The 23,531-nt window shown below is 39.5% G+C and overlaps 1 protein-coding gene across 1 annotated transcript in view; it reads left to right on the top strand.

Moving 5' to 3' along the window:
* The window catches only part of LOC126191497 (collagen alpha-1(IV) chain-like), a 594,967-nt gene extending 592,184 nt beyond the window's left edge, over positions 1 to 2,783 (top strand). Inside the window, exon 34 of the mRNA XM_049932389.1 lies at positions 1,782 to 2,783. Coding sequence (XP_049788346.1) covers positions 1,782 to 2,108 — 327 coding nt within the window. The 3' untranslated portion in view covers positions 2,109 to 2,783. The remainder of the gene's footprint in view (positions 1 to 1,781) is intronic.
* The last annotated feature ends 20,748 nt before the right edge of the window (positions 2,784 to 23,531 follow it).

The raw sequence follows: 23,531 nt of genomic DNA, 5'->3' as shown, positions 1-23,531 counted from the left end.
GACACCAGACCTCTGGATGTATAGTCAAACACTACACACTTAGCCTTATGTAACATAATATTCAAAAATTAACAGATATCATAATGTGTCTTGCATTAATCTACATTTGAAAATAATATTCTGTTTGTGTGGAAACACACAGCTACTATGTCTCCATGATTTGTTAGATACAGTTAAGTAAGTTGCTTCATCCAAAACAGAAAACCTTACTACACAGTGTACATGGAAATACATGCTCAGTGGATGTCAATAAACCCGCACTTTAGAGTCTTTGGTAAATTAATGATATTAACATTTTTTTGTGGATAGTTAACATTCAGTCTGATGTCAAAGTATGACTGTCTACTCATCCATTTCATTTACTCACCAGACTTCTGTATTTGATGCGCATTATTTAACTGTAACTGACATGGAGATATAGTAGCTGTATGTTTCCACACAAACAGAATATTATTTTCAAATGTAGATTAATGCAAGACAGTCCGCCCCGGTAGCTGAGTGGTCAGCGTGACAGACTGTCAATCCTAAGGGCCCGGGTTCGATTCCCGGCTGGGTCGGAAATTTTCTCCGCTCAGGGACTGGGTGTTGTGTTGTCCTAATCATCATCATTTCATCCCCATCGACGCGCAGGTCGCCGAAGTGGCGTCAAATCGAAAGACCTGCACCAGGCGAACGGTCTACCCGATGGGAGGCCCTTGCCACACGACATTCCATTCCATTCCATGCAAGACACATTATGGTATTAGCTAATATTTCACAATCAGTTTACATAAGACTAAATGTGTAATGTTGGACCACATATCCAAAGTCCTTGTGTCAATTCTCAGCAGATACTGTTATTTTTCTGTCACTTATTACTTAATTAACCTCTGGCAATGACTTGTTAATGTGAAAGTTGCACTGTGGTTTGGGGTATAGGTCCCCTTATAACTGACTAAGCCAGAAATGTAGTAGGAAGTCAATGGCCTACAATCTTTAATAGGACAATGCCTATTCAATGTGGTATTCAAACCAGTCTTAAAGCTGAAGACAGCTTTATGATCATAATGATTCCAGCCAACAGATAACAGAAGGAGAAAAGAAAGCAAAATCTATAAGGGTTGACTGATGAACCAAATGTATGTCATCGAAGTTAAGGGGAAACTATGAGGAGACCTTGATCAAAATAACAAAATGATTGATAATTGAGCATGGAAGAGCGGAGGGGACACTCTTGTTGTTTAACATTTGACTACACATGCAGTGTGGCTGCCGCAGCAATAGCCGAGCATTTCTGTACAGAATAAAATCACATGCTGCCCATTAACATGCAATATTGGGCCTGCTTAGCAGGGAAGTAACATTCTTGTAATTTTTATGCACACTTTAAAAACAAGTCTAGGACATTCTGTCATTCAAATTCAGTATGATACACAAGAGAAGGAATGCAAATAATGAAAACTGGTCACAAATGTTACATCACTGCTCACTAGTTTCATCTGCAACTGACTGTAGCAACTGACACCTAAGGTAGTAGAGTAGTATGAAAATGGTGAACAGAATATAAGGCATGACCAAGCCCATTCTGTTTGGTTTTTACTGTCTTGTGAACAACCATCTGCCAATCACTTCATTACTGATCCAATCATAGATAGATTCTTCATTTAGCTCTAAATATGAGTGTTTTATTTCCCCTAATTATAAAATGTGGTTGCAATCAGGAACCACATTTCTCTGATTGTGTCTTTGTCTTGTGTAATGCAGGTATTTTGGAATGTAATTTGCTTGTTTTGTGATTGCAGCACACCGATGCTGGAGCAGAAGGAAGTGGTCAGTCACTTGTTTCACCTGGCTCCTGCCTGGAAAGTTTCCGACCAAGGCCATTCATTGAGTGTCATGGTTTGGGTCGGTGCAATTATTTCACTACAGCATATTCTTATTGGCTGGCCACCATTGAGGAATATGAGATGTTCAGAAGACCAAGGCAGCAGACGCTGAAGGCAGGCAACCAAGAAGCTCGTGTCAGTCGCTGTGCAGTCTGTATTAGGCAGAAAAGAAGAGGTTCTAGTGATGGATTTTCTCTCCCTGATGCTGGAGAATATAGGACGGGTAGACGTCGCTTTGGATAAATTCTCAGCAGATGCATGTTGTAATGCACATATAAGAACTATGTTCAGTTTTTCCATCATTTACATGTAACTGCTGACAGTGCCAGAGAAGAACTAAGTAATGCTAAATTTATGTGTGGTGTACTTTTTCTACCTGGAAAACATTTTTCTATCTGGAAAACATGAGTTTATATGAGAATGCTTAAGTAAGTTTCAGTTGTGATCGATGCAGCTGGATGTTATGGAGAATGATGCAATAACTACAACTAACTGAAGTATTGTCTTCATAGAGGAGGAATATTAATTTGTGCCATTAATTCAGTTTCCTATTATTAGCATAAGTTATATTTAATATAATGACATTTTAGGAACTCTTCTATTTATGTACTGAATGCATGGTGCTATAAGTGATAGTAATATTGTAAGTGCTATCATGTTAATAGATGTCATTTTGTAAAGTATTTATAAAATTTAAAAGAGTTTAATGAAGTCACTGCCATCTCACTGCCACTTGGAGCTGTACTAATGTAAATAGTGAAACATAAAAGAAACAATGCAATATGTGATGGACACTGTAAAAATGCCACTAAGAATTTTGTTTGTTAATAGGGAAATCAGACTTGTGTGCAAAACAACAGTGCATTGTATTTTGTACAGCATCAAATAAATGTATTGTTTTTTTTCTTATTTTTTAAATGATTGTTAATAATATCATACTTTTAATTGCCAAATTATGAAGTTCAGTTAATACTGTAATATCTTCTACTTTTAACACACTTTCAATTTTAAGCACCTCTCCTGAACGTTATCATTTTATAAATTTTATGTGTCCTTTAATTCATCTGCAGCAAATGTTGTTAATCTGTAATAGAGCAGTAGTACTTGAGGAGAAGTTATAGTCTTGTGGGCCAAAGAATTTTTATCACAAGAAATTAACTTGCAAATGATAGGTGGTGATTTACCACTCCTGGTCACTTAGCTGTGGATCAATGAATAGGTTTAAATTCCAAAGCTCTCCACAGTGGTTCATGGAATGAGGGCATTTGATACTATTTATGGTGATCTATCTGTTGGAAGAGGGTGTTAACCTCAGTAGCCCCCTTGGTGCTATTTTGTAGGAGCAGACAGTATGTTTCCAGCATATTTCATCCTTTCCCTTCTCTTTCATTATCAACAACAACAAAACAACATGGCAATACACTCTACACAATGCCATCAAAATCACCTAGGCTGAACAGTTAATAATTAACAAAACATTCACTCATTATGAAGAACGGGTGTCGTGTGTACTGAAAGAATCAACAATACAATAAGATACTTCTTTCTTCTGTTAATATTCACTGCTGCACTTTTCATTGCCCCTGTGTGTGTGTGTGTGTGTGTGTGTGTGTGTGTGTGTGTGTGTGTGTGTGTGTGTGTGTGTGTGTGCGCGTGAGAGAGAGAGAGAGAGAGAGAGAGAGAGAGAGAGAGAGAGAGAGAGTTGAATTTGACTCTGAATGTCAGTTATTGCTTATTAATGCAGAGGCAACAATTCTTATTAACAGGAATTAAAGCTTGTAATATTACATTGGTACTATACAAATTACAGTTACTAGCTGGATTTAAACAAAAAGTAACTACTGTGGCAAGAAAATGTCTGATATGATGTATGATTCATTATTTATTATTATTATTGTCATTTTCTATTGTGTTCCAGAAATTGTTTTTCTAGTGTAAATGTTTTCTTTGTTATGATGTACTTCATTAAATTGACCATTAACTTATTACATTTTATGATCTGCAGATGAAGGATATAGACATCACCCATAGGATTAAGTGAAAGACTCATACTAGGGGAACAGCTACAAGTCACCAAATAAACATTTTATAACTACAAAAACATAAATACGATGCATGGATGTAAGATACCTGCTACTAGAGCTTGGAAGAGAGGCAGGAGAGAATATAATATACAACAGTGCTCTTAATCTGCATCATTCTTCTTGTAATTGGTAACTCATTTTGGCACTGTTATATATGAAAATGCAGCAGAGATTAGAATAATTTTCATGAAGACTTTGAATGAAACAACAAGAAATTACAAGGTTTAAACAGAAAGAAAAAGAAAAAATAACATTTTGTCCCAGGATTTTGAAACTAGAGATTCTTTCTTCAAGATTGAACAGAAAATGCTGGAAGTGATGACAAACAACAGTGTGGGAAAGAGGGTTAAGTTATTCTCAAAATGTTGGAGAGGAACAGAGCATAAATAATGAAAAGTAACCGATACAATGCAAAATGTAGAAAATAAATACTGTATGGAAAAACAGAAGGCATTTTATTGATTAGAGAAAGACCAGTTATTAAGAGTTGAGTATAAACAGAAGTGAGGAAAGAATAATGGAATGATGAAACTGAGTGAAAGAAAATAGTCACAGAGATCAGAAGACGTAAAAATAATGATGGGAGAGGATAAAGTGCCAAACAATAAAATGAAAAAGAGATAAAGTAACATATGAACAGAAGAGAGCAAATTTTAGTTACCAAAGATTTAAAGATGTGTAGGATTTAATATATTTTATTATAATTTGTAATAATTCTCCGGTTCTGTCATTTGTGAATGTCTTATAGCGGTCAGCACAGTACAACAATTAGTTTCTATATATGAACTGCAGGCCTCATATACAGATGATGTTTTGACCTTTTCTAAGTCTGGTATATAAAACTAGTTTTTCTTCCTTTTCATCTCTTTGCAAAACAGAACTGTCTTACCTGTGTTTCAGATATAAACTGTAATTTTATTTGAATTTGTATTTCATTCTAATCATAAACTACTAAAGTAACATAAAATGTATCAATACATTATCGTTGGGTCATTAAATAAGACCACTTTCTGGACTGCAACATGAGCATTTTACTGTTTCCATGCATTGAAACTGTGCTCAAATATAGGAGGTTGAGAGAGACATAAATAAATAAATAAATAAAACATCATACAGCACAAATTTCATTGGATTTTAGAACAAAGAAATACCTTAACTCTGTTTCGAAGTACAATATGGAGCAAAGTATGTATGGAATAGAAGATGACAGAATTCCTGTGGAACAGGTTGGGTAATTTTTGAAGACAACGTCATGCAAAGTTTAAAATTTGGAATGCTAGTATGTGGAACTGATGTGTGCAGTTGTGTGGTAGACTGGCCAGTCCACCCCTAGTTTTTAGGTTTTTTAACCACACACATAAGCCAAATACCAGGCCAGTTCCTCATCTAAACCTAAGAGACACAAAATACAGGCAGTAAAAATGTGAACACGTGCACCAGAAAGGACTGATAGTGGCATACCAAATGGCCTGTAGTTTTCAGATAATTACTCAAACCTCTTTTTTTTTTTTTTTTTTAAATACCAGCTCACTTCCTAGTCTTAACACAATAGTTATAAACATGGCATACATTCAAGAGAGGGTGCAGATAGACGAGACACAAAGTTTCTCCAACAATGTAATATCTCACATTTGGTTTTGTGAAGTTTTACTATCACAGACATAATTATGAAATACGTGAACAGACACTCATTTTATGGACCATGTAAAGAAAAATAACACCAGGCAAAAAATAAATTACTGTTAAAAAAATAAAAACTGTTACAGCACCAACTGTTGTAATGCAAATGATATGAAAGGGCTGAGATTTGTGAGACAACAGTTATTTACCAATAGTTACAGAAGGAAACTGATTCATTTTTGTCAGTCTTATATTTTTCTTAATTACTGTAGAACATCTAAACTTTAGGGTCAGTCCATGATGGATGCTTGGATACTTCAAATGGCAGTTTTTACTGTGACAGTTATATGCCTCAGCCCAGCATACAATTTTGATCAGCACACTAATGTCACATTAGCAAACACTAACAAATGAATATTTCATGCTGAAAGTAACACCTAGGATATAGGTTGACCATTATGATGAGTAAGTGGCTCTCATTTGCATTAATGTCATATATTATGTTTTAATTGAATATTATTTTCCACAAATGCATAAAATGTATGCTCCATTGCATTTGTCTTGAACTCCAAATTAATATAATGAAATGCATAATTCCCTTACTGTTACAAAGATTTATGTTAGAAAACAATGGGAAGTGCAAGATGGAGTAGCAACAATATTATAAAAATTAGGTGTTCAGTCACAGAGAGGCACAATAAAACGGCTGCTAAACTTAAAAGCTCTTGGACACAAATACCCTTCATCAGAAATGGAACACACACACACACACACACACACACACACATACACTGTCTCTGGCAGCTGTGGCCCTACTGCAGACTATGAATGCCACTTATGTGAGAGGCAATCTAGGGTGATTGGTGGGGGGAAGGAGGATACATGGGGTGGAGAGGATGAGGGATAGAGTACATGGTGAAGACAGGATGGGGCTGTTATGTGCAGAGTCTGAGAGTTTGTAGGCTGTCCTTGGGGGGGGGGGGATTATTAAAGATGGGGGAAATACTATAGGTGTGTTGGCAGAATAGAAGGTGCGTGTAGTGCTAGAGTGGAAGTGGGGAAGGAGGTAGACAGGAACTAGCAAAGGTTGATGCCGAAGGTACAGGAATGAAGGACATGGTGTAGGGAGAGTTCCCTCCTACGCAATTCAGAAAAGCTGGCATTAGAAGGAAAGATCCAGATGGCATGCAAGCTTTGAAGCAGTCATTGAAGTGAAGCACATCACATTGGGAAGCTTGTTCGCCGACTGGATGGTCCAGCTATCTCTCGGCCAACTTCTGGTGGGGCCCAGTCGTGTGGACAGACTGTCAGTTGTCATACCCACATAGAAAGCAGTACAGTAGTTGCAGCTTTGTTTGTAGGTCACATGGCTGCTTTCACAGGTAGCCTTGCCTTTGATGGATTAGGAGATGCCTGTGACAAGACTGGAGTGGATAGTAGTGGGAGGATGTGGGATGGGTCTTGCGTGTAGGTCTGTTGCAAGGATGGGAACGGACGGGATAGGGGAGGACAAGGATATTGCGCAGGTTTGGCAGACAGCAGAATACCATTGTGGGAGTAGCGAGGAGGATAGTTGGTAGGATATTCCTCATTTCAGGGCACAACAAGAGGTAGTTGAATCTCTGGTACTGAATTTGATTCAATTTCTCCAATTATGAAAGACACAAATACCCTTCTTCAGAAATAGAGCACACACACACACACACACACTGTCTCTGGCAGCTGTGGCCCTACTGCAGACTGTGAATGCCACTAATGTGAGAGGCACCCAGGCACTAAAGGAGCGCTCCTTTGTGGCCAGACAGTGAGTATGTGGTAAGTGGTAGATTACTGGTGAGACAAGGCAGGAAGAGAGGGTAATTTTAGACTGTGAAGTCCTTAGTGAGACCCTTGGCATATTTGGAGAGGGAATGTTTGTCACGACAATCAGTTGTGGCCAGGCTGTATGGAAGGGAATTCTTGGCATGGAATAGGTGGCATAGGTATTACTGTTGGTGGTTGGTAGGTTTGATGTAGAAGGAGGTAGTGATAATAATAAAGTCAGATCACCAACGAGTGCGTTTTTTTTTCAGTTGTCAACACCTTTCACCCACACTGAGACAGATTCCGATTCATTTATTTTAAGATGATTCCTCAACCTGAGAACCAAAGGCATAGTCGACATGTAATACGATGAACCCTTATCTCTGTTGCACAGTCGTGCTCAAAAGTATCTGAACGACCTGAATTGCATTTCACCCGATTCGCATGCAACCCACATAACGCAGCTGTCTAGCAGTTCCTCTAATCGCTCCTTGGTACAGTCGTTTGACTATTGAAAATGGCTCCAACAAGTCACCCCTAGAAAACTCGGCTCTGTAACGCAATAACTCAAAATGTAAAGTATTACCACGATACTATAAATATCAGGGAACACCTTATCACAGATACGACTGCCCATAAGGCTTGTAAGCTCACATTTATTGCAATAAATGACATACCTGAAATGTTACCACTCTCATTATTACGTCAGATAGGTAATGCACCTAGTAAGTTCGTCTTATTCTTGATTTCTTCTTCAAAGTAACATACCGTACTTGTTATTTAACACGGAATGACATTAAAAATTTAAGTTATTCACGAGCAGCTAGTTGAGAATATGTATGAACTTCAAATGACACGACGAGCCGTCTCGTTCTGCATATGGATTCAAACCCAGGTCATGCAGACTAATATTTCGTGACTGACGGAATCTAACAGTCATCCCTGACTAGGCATACAGAGAGTGATATACCTCGATTTTAGGCAGTATCAGTTAGCAAATATCAACTTTAAATTACATAACGTAAACATTTTTAACGGACGCGAATTCCTGCCCAGCATCTATTGTCCCTGTTAACGAACTACGAGAGATATTAAATATTGCTTCTTCACAGGTAACTTACTTGAAATGCCGTGCGGTAAAGCTCTGTGTTGGACAGGGATTCGAACCCAGAACCTAATCGGATTGTTATCGAAGCACAATCAACTGTGACATATCGGATTTTCTCGGCAGTAGCTAGATGTTTTAACTGAAATACGGGACGAAACCTTAATTTTTTGCTCCCCAGGACTCCAACCCGGAATTTATCGCGGTTATATTCTAGAGAAAACGAACGTTAAATACGGGTTTGTTACATCAGCAGCGACATGTGAGCATGTTTGAACTAGAAATTATATGACGAAGAGTTCAGTGCTGACTGGGAATCGAACCCCACACATACCGTTGTTGACTACACACAAACACTACCGAATTTTTCTCCACCAGCAGCTCGGAAAAACATCCTTGAACTTACAGTGATCTCTCAAATAATCCTGTGTCTCACTGGGAGTCAAAACTGTCAGATATCGTTAGTGATGACAACGAATGAAAATGCATTAAAAATCAAAATTATTATCCACCAGCAGACAGGTGTTCTCATGCTAGAGCTTGATAATACATAATGATAACTCTAGTGCCAGGCCAGCATTCGAACCCATTCACGCGCAATATGTGGAGATGTTGAGGAATCTCCAGTTTTGAACAAACAACAAATCGTAGTCGAGCTGTATTGTCACGAAGGGATCAAATTCCACGTTAAGAGCGGTCTGAGTTGCATTCCAAGTTCAGGACCAATTATATCGACATACAGAAGCTCAAATAAAAGATGAAATGAGGGTCCTGTGACCCTACATATCGTTTGTTTCGTCACTAGAAATAAATAACTAGGATAAGAAAGGTTACTGGTGATAGAGTTCCCACATTTCGCCACTCCTGACTTTATTGTGGTTCAACCTTACGTCTACTTGGTAGAGAAGGAATATCATGTTTAATGTGAATTTCAGACCACAATGCCATTATACTTTCCTCACTTGGCGTAGCCAGAAGAGATTAAAATCTGTCTCTCCCTATTAAAAACCAACGGCAGAAGTTGGAATCTAACCCAGACCATCATCAGAGGAACCTATCACCAATCCAACAGACCACCAACGCCTCTTCTGCATGACTCATTTTCTATCATAACACCGTTGCGGCACACTCGATAAGAATTCTGACCCACAGGCTCCCTGTAGTGGTTTGCAGCATGTTCAGTACATTTATTTACTTGGCTGACCGAATCGCCATGAACTAGCTGCCTCCGCTACCCAGTGCATACATTCGACTCTATTTTGTAATCACTGAAATAAAATCACTTAACTGCCACCTACACAGAACTTCCAACAGTGTAGGATGCAGAAATTTAAATATAAAGTGTTCCTTTCCAGTTGAGTTACTCTATTGCGCTATCTGTTTGTTGAAAACGTCCTGTAGTGAAAAATACAAACTGTAACTGTCTGTCTCTCAGAAGTCTAGATCCAGCCATATGGATTATATCACAGCACTGTGGAATGCGGTAATTCTGGAAGAACTGTTGTCGACTTCTGGAAGCGCTTTAGTCAGATGACAGCTAGCAGCGTCAGGGTAAGTGTCGCGCACTGTAGATAAGACGTCGCGAGTTCTAATGCATTTGCTGCTACATTTTTTACAACGCAATTCTGCTGTCTGCTGAAGTTACCAATTTAATAGAACTTTGAACATAATGCCCTTCACTTCTCAACCCAAAATAGCCGCATGTGGAAAAAGGGCTAACTTCTGCGACATTTTGTTCATTTCAGGTTTAATAGACAGCCAGGCAGCAGATGCATCTTGAAGCTTTTATATTATGTATGGGGAGAGCGCATCGTGCCAAAATAGACAGAAAAGTATTTTCTACATTAGCTGTTGTCAGGTAGTGGCATTTTATTCTTCTTCAAACCTTGTTTGACAGCTTTAACTCAGAACAAGTTTTCTACCTGCATGTAACCAATAAACTGCATGTGCATTGTCAGACTGTCATAGATAACGTCAGGGAATTCGCATATATCGTTGATGATTAATTTCTCTCTCACGTTTAGTATTGTTTTAACAACACTAAAAGAAACCTTACGAAAATTGTGTACTGCATTATAAGAAATGAAATAAAATTACCCACGATAACCTTACATAACCTTACGACGAAAGTCTCTTTGATAAAACTGAGTATCTGTACACAAGCGTGCATCTATCGGCATGAATTAGTAAAATACTACTCAGTTAGATTTCGACTGGGTCTGTATTTAATTGGTATGCTGTGTCATACTCAACAGGTATCCAAATGTGGCATTTTATAAATAAAGTTATGTATTCCTAGAGACCCAAAATTTGCTTGTCAGCAGCGGAACGATGCGCTACCTGTTGTGCAACATTGTAAGTTTTTCACCATTCCACTATGAGCTGAAAGTATTTTCTTGCGATTTTCTTATCGATGTTTGACCTGACTGCTTGTAGCTCTTTCACAAAAGGGATAAAAACTTTACATTCAGCGAGAATGGAACCGCGAACCATAACAGACGCTTTTTCAGAGATCAGCACGTCACGACAGAGCTGGCGAAGAGGTATTTATTTATTTATTTATTTATTTTATTTATTTATTTCGTATTCCATTAATCCGTATTGTGATAAATCACAAGGATGTGGAATGAGTCATGATTACATACAACAGATATAATACACATATGTGGTGTGCAATCCTCTTACGAGGCCAATAGTGGCTAGAACTCGTAAACTGCTATTTAAAGGACGAGTTTAGTTGCCATTTCCACATGCAGCGACTTTCCTGGGCTGAAAACCGTAAATTTACAATCTTTTGTTACACCTCAAGCGATAATAACTCAGATTTTTCAATGCAAATGACAGGAAAAATCAAGTGAACTTTGAGGTTTAATTCCGTGCACACCAGGAAGTAACTCGTCGATCACAGAGTTGCCAAATATACCTTGCCTTGTTGCCAAATCTTAGTTACAGTACTAGCAGGAAGAAGACGAACTGATGTGATCCAACAGCGGGCTGGGAAGTGACCAAAGACGCGGCTGCTACGGCCTGGAATACGTAATGCGTCTGATTCGCATTTCTGTAACCAGACTTAGGGACTGGAGCGTAGTTACTAATAATACTCAGAACTGACTGCAAACTAAGCATCATAAATCGGTAACTCTCATAGTAGTTGTTTTTATATTTCTTTCGTAACTGTACTCAAAACTAAGAAACTCATTCACGGACGTTTTCGTGCCTCACCGATAGTTGAGCACATCAAACAAATAAAAATAAAAAAGTGTGTGTGTGTGTGTGTGTGTGTGTGTGTGTGTGTGTGTGTGTGTGTGTGAGAGAGAGAGAGAGAGAGAGAGAGAAAGAGAGAGAGAGAGACAGACAAACAGACAGACAGACAGAAATAAAGATTAAAAAGAATGAGAGAGACAGTAAAAAATTTTTGTAAAGAAATTGAATACCAGTATGTAAAGAAATCTTTCATTAAAATAACACATTCCACATCATTACGAAATGTCGTATTCATGATCTATGGAACAATTATTAATCTCATCTAATCTAATCGTATCGTATTGCTGATTAGCCGTGAAGAGTCAAGAATTATCGAATTTTTCGCCAATAACAGTAACCAAATCTAAACTTGAAAATAAAAGAGGACAGTTTTTGTAATAACCCGACACTCCTATCAGGACCCTTTCATCCCTGTTAACTAATCACGAAAGTTGTCTGATATACCTCCGTTCAGAAGTAACAAAGTATGTATGCATGTAAAGATGAAGTGCATGATGTGAAGTTCTGTGCCGGAGGTACGAACCCAACACATAATCGGATTGTTAACTAAAAAAATCAAATGTTAAGCATTGGTTTTCTCACCAGCTCCTAGGTGTTTGAATCTAAAATGAGGATACTAATTTTTGTGCCTGAGTGACAATCGAACCGCACTCCTATCGTTCTTCTTTATCGTCCACGAATGTAGCTTAAGTATCAATTGCTTACTCAGCAACAGTAAGACGTGTGCGTGTTTGACCAGAAATTGTTGGCAACACATGAACAAACATTAAAAATTCCGTTAATTTTCACTCAGTTTTATCAAAGAGACTTTCGTCGTAAGGTTATGTAAGGTTATCGTGGGTAATTTTATTTCATTTCTTACAGTGCAGTACACAATTTTCGTAAGGTTTCTTTTAGTGTTGTTAAAACAATACTAAACATGAGAGAGAAATTAATCATCAACGATATATGCGAATTCCCTGACGTTATCTATGACAGTCTGACAATGCACATGCAGTTTATTGATTACATGCAGGTAGAAAACTTGTTCTGAGTTAAAGCTGTCAAACAAGGTTTGAAGAAGAATAAAATGCCACTACCAGACAACACCTTATGTAGAAAATACTTTTCAGACTACTTTGGCACGATGCGCTCTCCCCATACATAATACAGAAGCTTCGAGATGCATCTGCTGCCTGGCCGTCTATTAAACCTGAAATGAACAAAATGTCGCAGAAGTTAGCCCTTTTTCCACATGTGGCTATTTTGGGTTGAGAAGTGAAGGGAATTATGTTCAAAGTTCTATTAAATTGGTAACTTCAGCAGACAGCAGAATTGCGTTGTAAAAATTGTAGCAGCAAATGCAATAGAACTCGCGACGTCTTATCTACAGTGCGCGACACTTACCGTGACGCTGCTAGCTGTCATCTAACTAAAGCGCTTCCAGAAGTCGACAACAGTTCTTCCAGAACTTCCGCATTCCACAGTGCTGTGATATAATCCATATGGCTGGATCTAGACTTCTGAGAGACAGACAGTTACAGTTTGTATTTTGCACTACAGGACGTTTTCAACAAACAGATAGCGCAATAGAGTAACTCAACTGGAAAGGAACACTTTATATTTAAATTTCTGCATCCGACACTGTTGGAAGTTCTGTGTAGGTGGCAGTTAAGTGATTTAATTTCGGTGATTACAAAATAGAGTCGAATGTATGCACTGGGTAGCGGAGGCAGCTAGTTCATGGAGATTCGGTCAACCAAGTAAATGAATGTACCGAACATGCTGCAAACCACTACAGGGAGCCTGTGGGTCAGAATTCTTATCGAGTGTGCCGCAACGGTGTTATGATAGAAAATGAGTCATGCAGAAGAGGCGTTGGTGGTCTGTTGGATTGGTGATAGGTTCCTCTGATGATGGTCTGGGTTAGATTCCAACTTCTGCCGTTGGTTTTTAATAGGGAGAGACAGATTTTAATCTCTTCTGGCTACGCCAAGTGAAGAAAGTATAATGGCATTGTGGTCTGAAATTCACATTAAACATGATATTCCTTCTCTACCAAGTAGACGTAAGGTTGAACCACAATAAAGTCAGGAGTGGCGAAATGTGGGAACTCTATCACCAGTAACCTTTCTTATCCTAGTTATTTATTTCTAGTGACGAAACAAACGCTATGTAGGGTCACAGGACCCTTATTCCATCTTTTATTTGAGCTTCTGTATGTCGATAAAATTGGTTCTGAACTTGGAATGCAACTCAGACCGCCCTTAACGTGGAATTTGATCCCTTCGTGACAATACAGCTCGACTACGATTTGTTGTTTGTTCAAAACTGGAGATTCCTCAACATCTCCACATATTGCGCGTGAGTGGGTTCGAATGCTGGCCTGGCACTAGAGTTATCATTATGTATTATCAAGCTCTAGCATGAGAACACCTGTCTGCTGGTGGATAATAATTTTGATTTTTAATGCATTTTCATTCGTTGTCAACACTAACGATATCTGACAGTTTTGACTCCCAGTGAGACACAGGATTATTTGAGAGATCACTGTAAGTTCAAGGATGTTTTTCCGAGCTGCTGGTGGAGAAAAATTCGGTAGTGTTTGTGTGTAGTCAACAACGGTATGTGTGGGGTTCGATTCCCAGTCAGCACTGAACTCTTCGTCATATAATTTCTAGTTCAAACATGCTCACATGTCGCTGCTGATGTAACAAACCCGTATTTAACGTTCGTTTTCTCTAGAATATAACAGCGATAAATTCCGGGTTGGAGTCCTGGGGAGCAAAAAATTAAGGTTTCGTCCCGTATTTCAGTTAAAACATCTAGCTACTGCCGAGAAAATCCGATATGTCACAGTTGATTGTGCTTCGATAACAATCCGATTAGGTTCTGGGTTCGAATCCCTGTCCAACACAGAGCTTTACCGCACGGCATTTCAAGTAAGTTACCTGTGAAGAAGCAATATTTAACATCTCTCGTAGTTCGTTAACAGGGACAATAGATGCTGGGTAGGAATTCGCGTCCGTTAAAATGTTTACGTTATGTAATTTAAAGTTGATATTTGCTACCTGATACTGCCTAAAATCGAGGTATATCACTCTCTGTATGCCTAGTCAGGGATGACTGTTAGATTCCGTCAGTCACGAAATATTAGTCTGCGTGACTTGGGTTTGAATCCATATGCAGAACGAGACGGCTCGTCGTATCGTTTGAAGTTCATACATATTCTCAACTAGCTGCTCGTGAATAACTTAAATTTTTAATATCATTCCGTGTTAAATAACAAGTACGGTATGTTACTTTGAAGAAGAAATCAAGAATAAGACGAACTTACTAGGTGCATTACCTATCTGACGTAATAATGAGAGTGGTAACATTTCAGGTATGTCATTTATTGCAATAAATGTGAACTTACAAGCCTTAAGGACAGTCGTATCTGTGATAAGGTGTTCCCTGATATTTATAGTATCGTGGTAATACTTTACATTTTGAGTTATTGCGTTACAGAGCCGAGTTTTCTAGGGGTGACTTGTTGGAGCCATTTTCAATAGTCAAACGACTGTACCAAGGAGCGATTAGAGGACCTGCTAGACAGCTGCGTTATGTGGGTTGCATGCGAATCGGGTGAAATGCAATTCAGGTCGTTCGGATACTTTTGAGCACGACTGTACACTTTACAAATCTAAAATGTCCAATAAGTGATGACATCACGTGAATTGAAATTATCTAACCCTTTTACTTTATCGACTTTTGGTCCACTTACAAGAGCAATGGTGACCCAGCCGTTACCGTGTTCATTCGTATCCTTGTTAGCGAGAGTGAAGTTCAAAACTCCACCATAAAAGACCGATGGACCATGCAAGATGACTTGGGCCCCTACAAAATCGTTGGTAGTAATAGAAGTGGAGGTCAACATTGGGAAAGGTGGGTTGCTGGGTTGAGGAGGACCAGACGAAGTGAATGGTGAACAAAGTGTTGAGGTTCTGGAGGAAAGTGTTTAGCGTGTCCTTACCTTTTGGCCAAATCACAAAGACATCATTAATGAATCTGAACCAGGTTAAGGGTTTGGGATTTTGTGTGGTTAGGGAGAATTCATCTAGATGGCACTTGAATAGATTCCAATAGGAGGGTGCCATGCAGGTGCCCATTGTTGTACGATGGGTTTATTTGTAAGTGATGCACTCAAAGGAGAATTAATTGCGTGTGAGGGTGTAGTTAGTCATGGCAACCACGAAGGAGGTTCTAAGTTTGGAATCAGTTGTGCATTGGAAAGGTGATATTCAACGTTGGCAAGACCATAGGTACCAAGTATGTTAATGTAGAGGAAGCGACATTGACAGTGATGAGCAGGGTGCTGGGTGATGATGGAGCAGGAATTGTGGAGAGTTGATAGAGGAAATGATTGGCATGTTTTGCATAGAAGCATATGTTATTGGTAAGAGGCTGGTGTTGGCCCATGAGAGCAGAGATTCCCTCGAGGGGGGGGGGGGGAGTAAATACTACAATTGGGCGTCTTGGGTTGTTGGGTTTATGGACTTAGGAAGCATGTAGAGTGTAGGAGTAGGAGTGTGAGGAGTGATGAGGGTGAGGAGGCAGATAGACTCAATCAAGAGGTTCTGGTATGGGCCTAAGGATTTGAGAAGAGGCTGGAGATCCTGCTGGATTTATAGAACAGGATCACTATGGGTAGGGTTTTTAGGTGAATATATCTGACATTTGATGGAGTCCCTCTCTCACAGCCTCTGCAGTTCATAGCCATAGTGGTGGAGCCTTTGTCGATAGGTAGGATTATGTGGTTGGCATCAGTTTTGAGGTGGTGGATTGCTGTTATTTCTGCAGATGTGACGTTGGTTTCCATGTTGAGGGATTTGGGGAATGATAGTGAGGCAGGGATCAAGGTGTTTTTCCAGTTACCTATCGTCTCCCACATACCCGTTGTCTGGCCACAAAGGAGAACTGCTTTTGTGACAAGTACCTCGCAGGACTGGAGAGATTGAATCACATTCTGCACCATTGATTAAACTAACTCTTGTCATGCCTTGCAATAAATATCCTACCACCCCTTCCACATTAATAACCCTCCATCCACTGAACCTATGAAATATCCTCGTCTGTGCCTACCCCACCACTTCTCCCAGCCCTTACCTCATGGGTCATATCCCTTGAGTAGACCTAGATGAAAGACCTGTCTAACACATTCTCCCACTACCAACTACTCCAATCCTGTTACAGGCATCTCGTACCCCATCAAAGACAATACTACCTGCAAAAGCAGTTATGTGATATAAAAACAAAGCTGCAACCACTGTGCTGCTTTCTACATAGGCGTGACAACTAACAAGCTGTAAGTCCACATGAATGGTCTGCACAAACTGCGGCCAAGAGTTGGCTGGACCACTCCATTGCTGAACAAGCTGCCCAACATGATGTGCTTCACTTCAATGACTGTTTCACAGCCTGAGCCATCAGGATCCTTCCGCCCAACGCCATCTTTACTGAACTAAACAGATGGGAACTCTCTACAACATGTTCTTCATTCCCACAACTCCCGGCACTCATCCTTTGCTAGTCCCTGCCCTTCACCTACCTATCCCTTTCCTTGCCGACACTCCAGCACTACATATTTTTTTCGATTCTGCCAATGCATCTACAGTCTTTTCCCCTTCTCTAATTCTTTCCACCGCTCTCCCTTTTCCACTCCACCCCCCACCACCCACACAGCCCCCCAACTCTCCACCTAGTAGCCCTTTCCTGTCTTCACCACATCTCTGTATGTTTTTACAAGCAGCTCAACATCTTCCCCCACACCTACTCAATTGTCCTCCCTCTCCCCACTCCATGTCTGCTTACTACCACTACCACCACCCCCACCACCACCACCACCCCCACCACTGCCACCACCACCACCCAATACAGATTGCTACTAACGCCAAACACAATCACAGTCCACAGCTGGGCCACAGTGGCCGGAGACAGTGGTCATGTTTTTGTGTGAGTTGTGCTTGTGTGAATGTGTTCCCGGGTAGATACATGTTCCATATGAGGGTATGTCGAGCGCTGATGGGCATTATCATTATGGTATGGGAAGGCATAATATTGTATGGGTGTACTGACGTCCAGAACTTTGAACAAAGTACACTTGCCAGTCAACGTTATCGTGACACTGTTCTCCTTCACCATGTGCGTCTTTTCAAGGGCGCATTCGGCCCTGAATTTATTTTTGTGGATGACAAAACACGTGAAGGAACCTTTAGAATGGCCAGCCTGTTCCTGCAACTTAAATCCCGAGCATGTGTGGGTTGCTTTGGGGAGGCATATTGCAGCACATCCATATGCCCTAATGACCATTCAGCAGTTCTCAAAAATGGTGGTGGAGGAATGGAATGCCCTAACCTATGAACTCCTTACCAACCTTGTGGCCAGCATGAGAGAATGTTGTAGAGCATGAATTGTCATCTGTGTTGATCACATATGTTATTAAAAACCATGTCACACCTCTTTTAACGTCCAGGGGACCACTGTGAATCAAAGTGACTTCATTGTAATTATGGTGCTTGAATAAAAGTGTCATCTAATTGCATATTTCTTTAGCTTTACTCTGCTGGTATACATTAGGTAAAAATGTAGTTGAGAGGTATAGGAGGAGGAAATTTTGCACACAGAAAATCACCCAAAAATTAAATAACTTGTGTAGGAATTATGAGGTTTATTTCATTACTTAGGAAAAACATACAATATAATAATTACTGTAGTTTCTAGGATTCCTTCAATCAGTTTCAGTAGTCTTACCATATCGCAATATAACCACCATCTCGGAAAATGTACGAAATAATATATCAACAGATACTGATTATTACCCATGACACATGCATGAAAGAAAAATTGTAAGTAGCTAACAATGTTTGAAATGGATTAAAACGGTATGAACAGAAGTTCTTTGATCATTCAACATTAATTCAGTTGGTCATACAAGATTATTATATAGATAACAAAACACATTCGCATTTTCCACTGAAACGCTGCAGCGCTTCTAGACTGGTACTGTACAAGACCTTTCCAATGGCTGCACTTCGTTCAGTATAAGAAATTTAGAAAAAAACCTTATGTAAACAAACAGAAATGTGTCGACTGGTCAGCAGCTATAGCACACGATCACTGCTGCTGTTATGCTCTTGGAAGTAGGTCCTACTTAAATATTAGATATCTTATTACTATGCTACGGTAAATGAAATTTTAAGGTAGGTTTGGAGTGGGACACTTAATGAAAAATTATTCTCTTTTATTTAGAAAACCCTTAACAACAAATTTAATGTTAAATTCTGTCGTGCCCATCCTTGATGTGCATAAATTGACGAAAATGATCAGCATAATTCACCTCAACAATGATTTGTGAAGTGTCATACGTTGATGCAAATGTCCCGCACCTCCTATATCTAAGGGAGGAATGTATACAAAGATTTCACACATTCAGTGCTTCCAGAACATAATGGAGCCGGTAACTTCATTAAAATGATGTTTTTTTTCCACAATGATCACATCTGTTTCAACCGGAAAATAGAATTTAGAAACTCCACGTTTTTCCCCATAAACGTAATTTCGATATCATCATTTGGATCACACTTAATTATTCTTCCAAAACAATGGAGCACAGTTTTTTTTGTAGAAAACTTCACAAGAACAAAGTCATCTTTCTCAATCATTACTAGTCTGCCCACCTGCTCTATTTCTTGCATTTCATCTTCCTCAGGGCTCAGGAACATGTCAAGATCATCATCAGTGACTTCACACTTGACATCCTCTGATGGTACAGAATTTTCATCAAGTGCTTTCTTTTTTTAAGGATTTCTCATGACATTCGGCCTTTGCCTACTTCATTTTTCTGATTGTTTGATTTGCCATTCAACTGCTAACCTTTCTTCCTCTGCCTTTTCGGTGTGCAAGTTAAAATCCGACTTCTACCACTCTTCTTTCCTCTTTGAATATTTTTTTCATGGTTAAGCTTTCGGAAAAGGACGAACTTGTTCAAGACTTACTGCTTGCACCATTGAAGAACACGACCTGTGTGTTCTTTTTCATCTACAACAGAAGAAACACGTGAAGACGCACTGGACTGAATGGATTCCTTAGAAATAGCCGGTTCTTGTCCATCTGATGGATGGGAAACTTTCGGAGGGGAAAGAGAGAAAAATCAGTTACAGAAGACATCAAAAATTCTGATCCATTGAAGGACTCACTGTTATGAGAACGAATACCAGATTTCCGAAAGCCAGAAAGAATATTGTTTTGCGTAACAACCAAAGAATATGCTTGTCCAACCAGCTCACCTATGCAATAGATGAAAATAGTTTTTCCTGGGTGATTTATTAATCAGTCATTACAAATTCTATTGTAATAGTTTTTAAATGGATCAAACAATGACACGTGAAGAAGCTGGATGGCTCTGAGCACTATGGGACTCAACATCTTAGGTCATAAGTCCCCTAGAACTTAGAACTACTTAAACCTAACTAACCTAAGGACATCACACATACCCATGCCCGAGGCAGGATTCGAACCTGCGACCGTAGCAGTCCCGCGGTTCCGGACTGCAGCGCCAGAACCGCTAGACCACCGCGGACGGCGAAGAAGCTGGAGTATGGCTACAATGATATGGAAAGGTTAACAAAATAATTTCCTTCTCTTTAACTGTAATGATAACTTCTAAACCCACATGGCGCTCGTGATTATCCGCAATTAGCAGTATTAATTGATTCCTGCTGCATTTAGTGTGATCAGTTATGTGCTCCAAACACTATTTGAAAAGTACCACAACTCAGCATCAATCCTGTCCTGCTAGTTAATGCAAGACTACCTGGAGGAGCATCTTTTAGAAAGAAATCTTTATAGCTAATTCTCGGACAAACAAAAACTGGAAGCAAAGCATTCCCGATGGCATTTACAGTGAATAACGTCATAATTTGCTCCTCTCTTTCTGTAGATTTTAGCTGACCTACTTGTTTTTCACACTTCACAACAAGCCTAGGTCGTATATTGACTACCGATACTCCTGTTTTATCGCGACTGAATATGCGATATGGTGTAAGTTCACAGTTTTCATAAACAGACTTCAGATTATTTAAGAAGAGATTCATATTCGGTTTATTCATGCTGGTTTCTCATCCTAAACTGGTTGTTTCTGGGCCCTCGACAAAAGTTCCTTGTGTCATCATAAAGCCTTTGAACCAATCATGTCCTGTCAATTATATTTTTTTCTTTTTCTTTGCTTTTCAAGATTAGTGATTTTGCAGTATAAACAATAAGCACAAGGTAACTAAGAATTCTGACCTGAATTGCAGCCAGCCCATAATGCTTTTTACTGGCAGTCAAAAGATACTGCACTCCTATTCTTTGGAAAACACCAAAGCACATACTAAATTACATTCAAAGACAATGTTCTCCTTATCATCTGCTTGGGAATATATCTCAAGATGATGCTGAAAGAGCTGTCTTGGAGAGCCCAAATGCTTATGTCACCTGTCTTATGCTATATCCTTTGTTGACTTACATTAGAGTAAAAGGAGACTCTTAGCTACAGCCATCCTATCAAGGAACTTCTTGAGCCACTTATGGGGCATTTTGTTCTGGAAGGATCACACAGTCAATGTATAGAATAGTAACTACCAAAATACTTATACTGGAAGGAATAGGGCACTGCCACACACCTCCCAAAACAGGATGTGTCATTCCTCCCTTAGGAGCACTCCAATACGTCACAGTCAAAAACATAACCTGCAGAGCTACACGTACCAAATTATATTAGCTGATTCATGGGCATAAACAACACATGTAGTGTGAATAAAGCTAAGGTTACTTCCTGCTCCTTAGTCAAGCACGCCCGTGGAACACCGTTAAAATGTGGCGAGAAACAGATTGTTCTCGCAGTTTTTCACGTTTACAGGAAAAAACCGGTTATTCCGGTTGTATTAGTTATTAAATATAACACATTTTTGGAAACAGAACACAAAGCTGACTTGTAAAATGTGGCATTACAAAGATCGCTGGTACAAATCTCGCTTTGGTCTTCTTTCTTTCTTCGTTCACTCTGCTATGCCTGCATCTTTTAAATTTAAAGTTCCTCAAATATATGCCGACACATATCTAATAATCATCTTTTTACGGAAACTACACAAATTCCTGTTTCTAATTACATACTGCACGCAAAATTTCAGTTTTCACTGCAAATATAAATTCTTGATTACCAAAGTACGGTAGTTTAAATTAAGAAAAGATAAAAAATTAAATTTTTTTGGTTGCCACCGTATCACTGCCATATGAATCATACAGAATTGATCTGGAACCAATTTAAGGCGTTTCTTGTGAGAAATCACAAGACTTAGTCTGTCAGACATACTGGAACTAACGTACAGTCAGACGCTGGCGGGATAAAGAACAGCACACACATAAGAAGCGAAGAAAATGCGACGCTCGGATACCTTTGTGGACTCTGTTGTTGATCGCCTCTTTATCAATGTGGCAGATGACAGTTCCAGTACTGAAACGTTTTTGTGGATTTGGATATGGAAGGAGTCCAGAATTACCAGACGACTGAGCTTCAGTGGCTTCAATGTTTTAACTATATGAAGAAACCCCTGCAATATGCTTTTGAGTCAAATAAAGCTCGAGGAGAAAAATTATCCAGTGTTTAAATTAGGAATTTTCCTTATTCTTGTTTTTAATTACAATACTAATTAGCTAAGAACAAGAACATGTTACGCTTTTCCTCTGGTCCCCTAAGAAGCGTGTGGTACTGCTGGGATTTTGCCAAATATCATTTTACTCTTTTCCAAAATTAAATGACTCCTGAAGCTACATCGTTTCTCAACCTGTCTCTTTGTACATCCAACTGCGCACTGCACTGCAGGTTAGTTAGACCAGCTGGATGGCCTTTGCTGTCCAAGTTAAATGTGCTGGAAAAGCTGTTATTCCCTATTGTTTCTCAGTCGATATGTGCGTAACGCACAGTGTAAAGCGTATACCTACCATAATACTTGTCTGTAGGTACTCAAGGCAGCTTCTGTCGTGTCCTGACACAGGATAGAGGGAAGGCAGGGGGTTTGAGGTCAGTCTGCAATTTCCCAGAAGTTGAGGAGCAAATGCAGAAAGACAAATTCACGGCGAAGGCAGTTTAATGCTTGGATCAGCGCCAAATAGTGTCACAGGGCACCTACGAGAGGCGCGGATTTTCGGACTTGACAGGCTGCTTGCAGCAGGAAACTCACAGTATTCAGAGGGGTGATTAACACTTTTTATTAGTGATCAGCCGGCCGCTGTGGCCGAGCGGTTCTAGGCGTTTCAGTCCGGAACCGCGCTACTGCTCTGTTCGCAGGTTCGAATCCTGCCCTGGGCATGGATGTGTGTGATGTCCTTAGGTTAGTTAGGTTTAAGTAGTTCTAAGTCTAGGAGACTGATGCCCTCAGATGTTAAATCCCATAGTGCTTAGAGCCATTTGGACCATTAGTGATCAGACTAACTACTACACTGAAGGCTAATTCTAAAAATTAGAGAAACCAAAGGAGGCAACCGGTTGCACGAGAGAAGTCAGAATCTGAATCCACGGGGGTGGTTGCTAGCGAACACTAGCAGCGTGTTAACCCATTGACTTAATAAAATTTTTCTCCAAAGTCGACTATTTTTGTTATTTAAATGTATGGAAATTAGCATATTCTGCCTTCCACACTTTTCTCAAAATTATATAACTCTTTTGACAGGAATTCTTTATAAATTTACCCTTACTTCTTGCGAAGTAAGAAAGAATGAAGATAATACTCT

Source organism: Schistocerca cancellata, chromosome 6, assembly GCF_023864275.1.
Source record: "Schistocerca cancellata isolate TAMUIC-IGC-003103 chromosome 6, iqSchCanc2.1, whole genome shotgun sequence".
NCBI classification, from domain to species: domain Eukaryota; kingdom Metazoa; phylum Arthropoda; class Insecta; order Orthoptera; family Acrididae; genus Schistocerca; species Schistocerca cancellata.
The sequence above is the reverse complement of the archived record's forward strand: the minus strand, read 5'-3'. Positions and strand labels throughout refer to the sequence as shown.